Here is a 10,848-nt window from a genome sequence, read left to right on the forward strand (position 1 = left end):
AGGTTCCTTAGGGTCAGAGGTTCTCCCAGAGGAGAAGCCAGTTAGGCAGGCAGCGGTCAGCGAGGCCAGGGGACCCAGGACTCTACACAGAGAATGCCTAGGGAGGCCCGGCGGCGAGGTGGACAGACAAGGATGGGTGTCCCTAAACCCACCGCGGATCTGACACCCCCCCCACCCACCGCAGATATGACAGGTCCCCCACGAGGATCTGAGACCCAGAAGACACGGACAGGTCTCTCACGCGGATCTAAGACTCGGCAGAGACGGACAGATCCTCCCACGCGGATCGGAGACCCGGTGACCCCCGCAGCCACCGCTGGGGCCGCGTGCTAGCGCAGCGGGAGCCGGCTGGATCCCGCACGTTGCCTCCCTCGCGCCCGCCGCCCTGATTTTCCTCCGGTCTCACGGGGCCCGGCACTCGCTCCCGGCTCCTTTGGGGGCGCAGCTTCTCACGGCAGGCCGGAGGCGGGGCCTCGAGCAGGGCGCCCGGGGATTGGCCGCCCGGGGCGAGGGCGGGGCCTGGGCCGGAGAAAACCCGCGCCCGGCCGCCAGCCACCCCAGCTGCGAGCCGGAACCGCTGAGACTGAGACCGGTGTCTCGTCGTCCTCCCTGGTACCTTCTGCCCTCCCTGGACGCACGGCGTCGGACCCGATCACCCTCTCCGCTCATCGCCAGCCTCTCCCGTCCTCACTTTCCTCCCCGCGCGGTGCAGCCCGGCCGCAGCGGCGATGCGCCTCATCCAGAACATGTGCACCATCGCCGAGTACCCCGCCCCGGGCAGCGCCGCTGCCGACTACTGTCTGGGGGCTGCGGGCCGCCGGCTGGTCAAGATCGCCGTGGTGGGGGCCAGCGGCGTGGGCAAGACCGGTGAGTCCAAGCGAGGGACCGGCTTGGTGGTGGGGCGGGACGTGGGAGACCCCCCCGCCGCCCGGACTGGAGAGGGCAGAGGTGGGCGTTGCAGCGGAATCGTCGGCCCCTCCGTGCCCCTGCTTCCACAGAAGAGGGCCACTCGGGTCCACAGTGGCCCGCCGACTTTCGGGCCGGAGTAGAACTTTAGGGCTTTGAGCCTCTGGTAGGGTCTGTGGCAGAACAGAGAGTTCTGTAAGGTTAGGAAGACACTCGCCTGCTGGAAGGCTTTAGGTGTGGCCCAACTGGGCTCAAAGGAGGGGCTGAGGCACAGGACCCTCCCCTCTGGCAGAGCCGTAACTCACCCGGCTTCTACCCCCTAGTGTCTGGCAGAGAGGTCAAGGAGCTACCGGGTAGGAATTTCGGTGGCCGGCTGTGACTCTCTTTGGCAGAGTTGTGTTCTAGATGGGGGAGGGGTGGAGACCCATCTAACTTGCTCTCGGCTCTCAATTGCAGCTTTGGTGGTCCGGTTCCTCACCAAACGATTCATCGGAGACTATGAACGAAATGCAGGTGAGGAAATACACCGAGAGAAAGCCTGTTGGGGTGGCTGCTCTCATTTCTCAGTGCCTTTCAAGGACACTTCCTTCAGAGTGACCGTGTGAGCATCAGGATTCTGCCACTTCCAATTCTGCACGCCACCTCCCCCCCCCCCCCCCAACCCCCAGCTGCCATCTGGCCTCATTCCATTCCAGGCCCATTCATCATTTTATCAAGTGCCCGAAAGTATTCCCAGTGGTATGTTTTAACTATAGGGACCCCAGTTGGAAGTACCTTTTGTACTCCAGGGCCTTTTCCTTTAAAACATGCCATGCCTGCAAAAGTCATTTAAAAAAACCAACCCAAACAAACAAAAAAAAAAAAAAAACCAAACCAAACAAACAAGAATCCCCAACCAAACTAAAACAAAACAAAACAAAAAACCCAGAAACAAAACAAAAACCCAAAACTGCTGGCCAGCTCCTCCCCCACCCTCTCCCTCTGCTGGCGGCCTTTCAGGGGTGACCTTTGAAAGCAAAGGCCAGAGGAGGGTGGTTGTAAACCTAAAATTCTTTCCTTAGCAGAGGAGAATAACTAGCTGAAGAGTTAGAGGGGAGAGCCCCTGGATAATGAGAAGACAAATATTTCATTCTCAATGACTGAGAATGTCCACTGTCCCAGGAGGACCTCAGGACTTTCTGACTATGACCTGTTAGCAAATTGCTTCAGTGAGTAGCCTGTATGAAGTGGCTGTTGGGGATTAAGGTGAAATGAGCCATAGAAGCCATCCCAAGATAAGATATGGCAGCCTTCTGCTTTGATAGATAGTTGATCATCACGTCACATTTTTATGCCAGGGATATTAACTGTGCATTTACTGAACATATTTGCCTATGAATCCAGTGGAGCCCGTGGACAAAATATAACTGTTTGGAGAATGATAATGTACTAAAATAAAAACAGAAACCCTGCACATACTGAGCCAGAAAATTGGCTTCAAGGAAATATTCTAAATATGGAAACTGAGTTTAAAATTAGACCAGCAAGTTTCTAAAAACCCACCAACTTTGACCTGCTTTTGATAAATCTACTAGCACGGGGTTAAAATTGCAGCTGGCTTTTAAACAAGATCAGAAGGAAACCCAGTAAATAGAAGTGGACTACATCTTTTTTTTTTTCTTCTTCTTTTTTCTATGTGTATTGGTGCAGGCTATACTGCATTAAAAAAAAAACACCCACATTTCATGAGGCTGCGCATGAAGGAGGAACATGATCTCTTTACTTTGCCTTCATAGGTAATCTCTACACCCGACAAGTCCAGATAGAGGGAGAAACTCTGGCTATTCAAGTCCAGGACACTCCAGGCATTCAGGTGAGAAACTGATGCCGAGTGGGTCGAGGGGGAGACTAGTGGCCGGGCACTTGCCCAGTGGTTCATCAGCTGAAGGAAGAGGCGCTGTGGGGAGTGAGGGCTAGACTTTTGCATGTTTGACAGTTTGATTGTGTCTGGCTGCCCCGTCAGCCCCGGCCTGGCTTGGTTTGGGAGATTGGGTGAAGGGCAGAGCCCCTCCTCTGGGAGGAGAGGAGTCACCACAAGCAGGGGCGCGGGGAGTGGGGGTGGCGTGGCCGTGGCAGCACACACCAACACTTGGAATTGGCAGTGTTTCCTTGCTTCGGTTTTTATGTATGTGCCTTTGGCATTAAAAACCAAATATGTGGGTCCAGTCTCCAGCACCCGGAATCACTTCTACGTTGTGGAAAGTTTCTCTCTAGACAAAAGAGCTCTGCTAGTATTTTTTTTTTCCTCCTTCCCGGTCCGACACTGGGCAGTTATCCAGGTTTAAATGCTTCCAGCTCCTATCTTTACTTCCCCAGACTTACTGTCTAGCCAGTTAATTTCCCATTTTGTGCAACTACAAAGTCTCTCTGCGTGGAGTTCTCCGCAGGTCCATTTTCCACTTGAGTGTGGTGAGCTGCCCTGTTATTTATTCCCAGCTCCGAGCAGCTGGATCAACATATTGTCGAGAAAGCTGAAGTGTGTGGGGACAGGACTTGTTTATGGCCCGGAACCTGCCATCAGCGCTATGAAGGGTTCCTTTGAATTCAGGGTGTGAGTGAGCCTGCGCTCTGAGCTGCACTGACGGTCCACCTTGCTCTCTCTCCGTCTCTGCAGGTCCACGAGAACGGCCTGAGCTGGACCGAGCAGCTGAATCGCTGCATCCGCTGGGCCGACGCCGTTGTCATTGTTTTCTCCATCACGGACCACAAGAGCTATGAACTCATTGGCCAGCTCCACCAGCATGTCCAGCAGCTTCACCCCGGGGCTCGGCTGCCTGTGGTGGTTGTGGCCAACAAAGCTGACCTGTTACACCTCAAGCAGGTGGACCCTCAGCTTGGACTGCAGCTAGCTGGCATGCTGGGTTGTTCCTTCTATGAAGTCTCCGTCAGTGAAAATTACAACGATGTCTACAACGCTTTCCACGTCCTTTGTAAAGAAGTGAGCCACAGACAGCAGCCCAGCAGCACGCCCGAGAAGCGGAGGACCTCCCTCATTCCCAGACCAAAGTCACCCAACATGCAGGACCTGAAAAGGAGGTTTAAGCAAGCTCTGTCGGCAAAAGTGAGGACTGTCACGTCTGTGTGAAGCGGGACTCCTTGAGGGGGTTTGGTCTTCTGGGCAGAGGGCCTGAGGTTCTTAGGCAGGACCATCGCAGGCTGATGGCTGTTCATGGTTCCAGAAAGGTCTGCAGCAGAGGGGCCTGAGGGGCCAGTGGAATTCTGCAAAAAGGAAGTGTTTGGGGCCCGAGGACAGATGGACAGATATGTGACTTTTCTGCTTGCTCCTTTAACGTGGGGGTGGGCCATGTTTTTTGTTCCTCACTGCCTTATGAATGGTGGTCAGTTTCGCCAGATGCATTGATGTGAATTAGGGTGGGCATGAAAGACCCGAGAAAACATTCATAGGCTTTCTCTCCCTTCGCCATTTTTTTTCCCTCCCAAGAGAAAGGTTTGCGTTTCTCCGTATCTCCAACATGCTCTCATTATGGGATGCCTTTCTGATTTGAAGGATACCCAGATTTTTTTTAAGAACAAGGAGGGACCCTCCCCACTCCATAAAGGTCAAATTTTAGGAGAAAATAGTCTGTGTAAAGACACCTGTGAGCTGTGATCTACAGGAAGGTGCTGGATCTCCTGGTACAGGATGGGTATACATGTTGAGTAGCTGTGAAAAACTCAACCCAGGACTGCCCGACTGTGACAATGTACAGTTGTTTGCTTCTTCTTCTTCTTCTTTTTTTTTAAACTGTGGCATCAGGTACAGAAAAAGTGTTGATTGATGGTGGTGTGACTTGTGTAAATGACTCATGGCAATGACGTCGGGTTGCTTCCTGGGCCTGGCTGAGTCGTGGCTATGGGTGGCTGAGACACTGAAAATGCTGTCTTAGAGAGTGACCCGATGCAGGCCTAGCTCCCAAATCCCCTACACAGATGCACTTTAAGACGCCATTCATGCTTTGGCTCGAACTGTAATTAATTTATTTTATGTACAATAAATCTCTCATTTGATAAGAGCAGCCATCTGACTGGGGCTTTATTGAAATGTTTACCTTCGTCCTCCGGAAAGCGTTATGTAGGATCCCTGTTTACTGACCACGTTGAGTCAGGGGACATGCCTTCCAGGGGCGATCTCTTATGCCTCACAACATGTGACTAGTGATACATTTTATTATCCACATTTTACACATTACAAAACATCCTTGCAGAACAAGCTCAGTAATGTGAGGGCTTCAACCTACAAGCACTGCCGACTGTAATTTGGCCTTTCCAGTCCAGAGTTGCGTGTCTCCTGCTCACTTGCTTCGTGGTCTTCTGGGTAGACCTAAGGTGGCTCACTGTCTGTGTATGCATCTCAACAGAGCTGAGGGCATGCATGCTTCTCCACACATGAGTGCTGCTGAGGGCATGCATGCTTCTCTACAATCAGTGCTGCTGAGGGCATGCATGCTTCTCTACAATCAGTGCTGCTGAGGGCATGCATGCTTCTCCACACATGAGTGCTGTTGAGGGCATGCATGCTTCTCCACACATGAGTGCTGCTGAGGGCATGCATGCTTCTCCACAATCAGTGCTGCTGAGGGCATGCATGCTTCTCCACACATGAGTGCTGCTGAGGGCATGCATGCTTCTCCACACATGAGTGCTGCTGAGGGCATGCATGCTTCTCTACAATCAGTGCTGCTGAGGGCATGCATGCTTCTCCACAATCAGTGCTGCTGAGGGCATGCATGCTTCTCTACAATCAGTGCTGCTGAGGGCATGCATGCTTCTCCACAATCAGTGCTGCTGAGGGCATGCATGCTTCTCCACACATCAGTGCCGCTTCACATGCGACTCATTTAGTAAAGCTTGTTTGGGCATGCTGTGTCCCCAAGCTACACTTTCTTCTCACAGTAAGAGCTTACAACCATTGATTTGGAGCTATTCAGGAGCTGCTCCCACGGAGCTATTGTCACGCGCCACGTGTGACACAGCTGTCCGGCTTCTCTCTTCTGCCTTTGGAGCCTGGAAGGCCTTTCATGCAGACTCAGTGAGTCTCCATCTCAGTGGGCAGGGCATTGTCCTTCCATCTGGGCAGTGCGGTCTTGGTTAATTCCCCCACCCCCATCACCCTGTGAGGAGGGGTGGGGGAGGGGCTGACAACAATTTCACTAATGAGTGATGTCCTCAAGCTGACATGAAGGCATTCAGTGTCTTCTGACTATTCAATGGCAGTTCTTTATCATGCTTCATATATAAGGTGCATACAGCCGCAGAGGTGAGGTAGTGGGATGTGTGGGGAGTCTGCTATGATACAGGGCTGGGTTAGTTAAGCTTATATTCATTCCCAGGGGGAGCATCTGACTGCTCTTGACATTCTGACATTTATGTTTTGTTAAGCATAGAACTTGTTACTCTTTAAAAAAACAACTCTTCGAACCTAACCTCCCCTCCCCTCTGGGAAGGGTGAGTGTTGGCAGCAGGGTGGGGAACGGTGCCCACCGAAGACAGAGACAGGAGAAGGGCAGAGATGGGTACCTATATTCTCCTCAGTCTTCCCCTTGTGTGATTGTTAGCAACGCCCAATTCGTCTTGGCGCACTGCGCCTGGGCTCACCCATGTTCTGAAACGGGAGCTTTGTGGAGGGTAGAGTTTCGTAGCACAAGGCTGAGTGGAGCTAGCCGTCCGTCTGTCCATCCGTCCGCCACCTGCCTCCTCTTCCCCATCCCTCACGTGCATCTCTGCAAGGGCTCTGGCTGGTCTCCTCATGATCTAGGTGCCCCGCACCTTCTCATCTCCTGTCCTTGGCACTAATGACTGACTGTTCCTCATCCCCTTACCCCTTTGCAGACTCGGCCTCTCGCTTTGCCTAGGTGGGTCTTTCCGCTACGAGGGGTTTTTGGTTACAGAAGGATGAAGTGGAGAGAGGGGAGAGCTAGAATATGAGGATAAGAATGAATCTCTGAGGGGAACCACCCAAGACCTAACCCAGGCCACTGTCTCCGGTGGACTTGACTTTCCACAGTTCCAGAACAACCATGATCTTAGCGTAAGTTTGGCACAATGTTTCACTAATCTCATCCATCTCAATACTAGTTATCTCTCCACTTACCCTCCCCCCACGTGACATCTACAAACTCTGGCCCGAGAAGCAGGCTCCTCTCCCCCTAGGCAGGGGTAGGTATGAGTCTGGGGCAGAGGAGGAGAGGAATGAGGGTTGGTTGAGTATTCACAACATGCTCTTTCATCTTTGGGGGACTCCTGAGGGAGGCTATATTGCTCTTATTTTAAGACGAGGAAACCAAGGCCTAGGGATTATGTTGGTTTAGGGCCAGACAGTAACAGCGCGCTAGTTCATTTACTGACTGTCTGGGCAGCAGAAACCGGAGATGTCTGAAACAAGGACACCGTACACATTGACTCCACCATCTCTCTTCAGAATCCTATACAGTGAAGGGAGCAACCGGCTCAGCTCTCAAGAAGCTGATACTGGACCCCTAAGCCATTCTGATGCCAGGGCTTGGTAATTCCACCCCTCCCCCCTAGACCCAGTCGCTGATCTGGGCCTTCCCCTGACCAGCCTACCCGCCCTCCCCAGGCCCCAGCTTCCTCCACCTCCCTTTTGCTACCGGCTGGGTTACTGCCTGGCCCCAGGGCTCCTGGCAACAGGACCACATCTGCTGTTGCCATTAGCCAGAGGCTGCTGGCTGCTTTGGCCTCCAGCCCCCTCAGTAATAAAGACGTCCAGGTTGGAGGGGCTGCCTCCCAGCCGCTCTGTCTCAGAGCCCAACCCATGTCTGTCATGATGTCTGGCTTTCTAGTTCCCTCCCAGCCTCAAATGAAAACCATTTGCAGCCCTGGCTGGGCCTGGGCCTGCTGTACAGTGGCAGGGGAAGCTGGGAGGGTGGCTGTGAAATGGCCTTCTGTCCGTCCTCATCCAGCTCCAGAGGTTGTCTGTCCGGCAGCTCAGAACTCCGAACTTTAGGGGCTATGGCTGTGTTTATAGAGAGCCCCTTATTTACAAAAAAAGAAAAGAAAGAAAGAAAGAAAGAAAGAAAGAAAGAAAGAAAGAAAGAAAGAAAGAAAGAAAGAAAGAAAGAAAGAAAAGAAAAAAAGAAGGGATTTCAGCATTGATCTTTTACTCCAAGAGGAAAAAAAAATCTATTTTCTGGGCAAGGGAACAAGTTGCGGGCAGATCCCCACAATGGAGCAGTTGGCACACTATGGTCTTGCTTAGCAGAGTAGAGATGGCAGGCACGCAGCTGTGGAGAGCTCCCAGAACCTCCTGGAAACAGCCCAGCAGGGAGGCGCCTGCCTGCTTACAATAAAGAAGCCAGAAAGTTAACTGGGCACTCCTCTGGAAGTCCAAAGAGAGACGGTTTCAGCAGGTTATTCTTGTCCTCATCAGTTCCTGAATTGGAGGAGAGAATGGGGTTAGGGTCATTGGTGAGGGTGGGGAGACCCCGCCACTCTCCTGCTCTTTCTGACCTGGCTTGCAAGCCCCCTCCCCACCATCTGGTTTTCTGAAGTTCCTTTCAAAGCAGAGATGGCGTTTTTTTGATGTTTCTTGGGCAAGTCAACAGACCACATTTGTAACACTGGATTATTTTGTTGTTGACATGCTGTTTCTGGTAACCAGGGTAAGAAGAAACAATAGTGGTCTTGGGAGAGGGGGTATGGAATTATTTGTTATGGAAATAACAGTGTAGCTGTGCGGACTCTGGCACAAACAACTATCTGAATGGGGCCCGACTAGTAGTACTTCCAAACACTTTGCTTGTGCCCTATGCTCATGGGGTCAGGGCTCCAAAGGAGCAGACCTCAGTCTCCACAAAGCATTCTCTGGGATCTTAATTGTGTTTTTAAGAAAATGTGGCTGCAAGGCCCTTGGTAGGAGATTGGCCTGTGTACGCTTGCTTTGGCCAGCACGGTTAGGGTGGTAAATATACTCAGGTTTGAGAGGCACCACAGCTCAGCTCCTGAGCTGGACCGTTTGTGTCAGCTTCAGGTGGCTACCATCAGGGGTGGGGGGGAGGTCCCTTTAAAATTCATACATCTGGATAATGTGGAAATGGTAAATGAAGCTTTCAAGTCCAGACAACACATAGCTGCTTTCTGACTAACAGTGATGGACAAGTTTCTATTGGAAACATGGATGTGCATAGGCAATCATCCGACATTCATGGCATTCATGATCCACTTACTACACTAGTAGTAGTGTCTTAGGGTTTCTATTGCTGTGAAGATACACCATGACCATGCAACTCTTATGAAGGAGAAACATTTAACTGAGGTGGTGGCTTACAGTGTTAGAGGTTTAGTCCATTATTATCATGGCAGGGGAGCATCGTGGCATGCAGGCAGACATGGTGCTGGAGAAGGAGCTGCTACACGTTGATGTGTGGGCAACAGGAAGTAGACTAAGTACCACACTGAGTGAAGCTTGAGCAAGAGAGACCTCAAAGCCCGCCCACACAGTGACACACTTCCTCCAACAAGGCCACACCTACTTCAACTTGGCCACACCTCCTAATGGTGCCACTCCCTTTGGGGGCCATTTTCCTTCAAACCAACACAGGCAGTGATTCTTAGGTATTATTATGCTTAGATCTAAAACATCTTCCAAAGGCTCGTGGGTTGAGAACTTGGCTCTCAGTGCAGTAGCACTCAGAGGAGGGGCCTTGGGGAGTGGTAACTGGATCATGAATGCCTTGATTTCATCAATGGATTAATCTATTGAGAGACTCACAACTTGCTGCCAGACTGGGAGGTAGTAGAACTTTAGAAGACTGGACTCCAGAGGAAGCAGGTCACTGGGCTGTGTCCTGGGAGTGTGCACTTTGTCCCTGCCCTTAGCCCCTCCACAATTTTCTGGCTATCATATGACAAACATGTCTTCACTCTTACATATTCTTTATCATGTATGATGCTCTGCCTCATCACGGGCACAGAAACATCAGAGCCAAGTGGCTGTGGACTGACACCTCTGAGACCATGAGCTAAAATCATATTCTCCTGCAAGTCGATTTTCTCAGATATTTTGTCACATGACAGAAAGCTGGCCTACCATTGGAGCACTGAGCACCTTACTCTGAGCCATGTTCTTTTTGTTTGTTTTTTTGAGACAGGATTTCTTTGTGTAGCTTTGGAGCCTTTCCTGGAACTTACTCTGTAACCCAGGCTGGTCTCGAACTCACAGAGATCTGCCTAGCTCTACTGGGATTAAAGACATGCACCACCACTGCCCAGTCCCTGAGCCATATTCTAAGTACCACTCTTTCAGTTTGTACCAAAACCCAGTGTGGTATGGCCTACTGGCATCTAATTTCATGTTCAGCTAAGACCTGGACAAATGAACTACCAGATATATAGTATGTGCTCTTGACCTACATCTTGGTTAGATTTCCCCTTTCCCCAGAAAGGCTTTCAAACTCTCTACTCACTCACTATCATTCTCCTCTTGATGCTTCGTCATTTTGTGAGCAACTCATTGGTGTCCTCAGCAGTGACAGCCACCCTTCCTGGAGCCATGTACCAGCCATTCTACTAGAGGCGGCTTCCCAGCAGCCCCTCCGGGAAGGAGGCTCCATTAGCATCTATTTCATGGATGTTGGTGCAGCCTTGGATAACCATGGTGCTCTGAGAGGTATAACTGGGACCTAAAGTCAGAGAGGACCCCAGAGCCTTGACCCGCGGGCTTCTTCAGTCTGGGGGAGGATGCTTAGCATCCTCCTTGACCCGGCCCTCATCTGGGAAAAGAGCAAACACCCACATAGTGCCCAGAGACTCTGCCCCAGGACAGTGCTCCACTGCCCAAGCCACCCTCTTTCTCTCATTCGTTCACGGCCATTTACAGGATGACAACCAAGCTTGTATTATGCTCCTGCTGTTTAACATCAAGGATCAGGATTCTCTCCTGTTTCT

General features: G+C 51.5%; 1 protein-coding gene across 1 annotated transcript; it reads left to right on the forward strand.

Moving 5' to 3' along the window:
* Window positions 1–536: 536 nt before the first annotated feature.
* Rasl11b (RAS like family 11 member B) lies at window positions 537–4,961 on the forward strand. The gene is made up of 4 exons (XM_006979705.4): window positions 537–867; window positions 1,363–1,419; window positions 2,682–2,758; window positions 3,560–4,961. The coding sequence occupies exons 1-4, from the start codon at window positions 729–731 to the stop codon at window positions 4,028–4,030; spliced, it is 744 nt and encodes a 247-aa protein (XP_006979767.1). The 5' UTR covers window positions 537–728; the 3' UTR covers window positions 4,031–4,961.
* The last annotated feature ends 5,887 nt before the right edge of the window (window positions 4,962–10,848 follow it).

This window comes from Peromyscus maniculatus, chromosome 10 (assembly GCF_049852395.1).
Source record: "Peromyscus maniculatus bairdii isolate BWxNUB_F1_BW_parent chromosome 10, HU_Pman_BW_mat_3.1, whole genome shotgun sequence".
NCBI classification, from domain to species: Eukaryota; Metazoa; Chordata; class Mammalia; order Rodentia; family Cricetidae; genus Peromyscus; species Peromyscus maniculatus.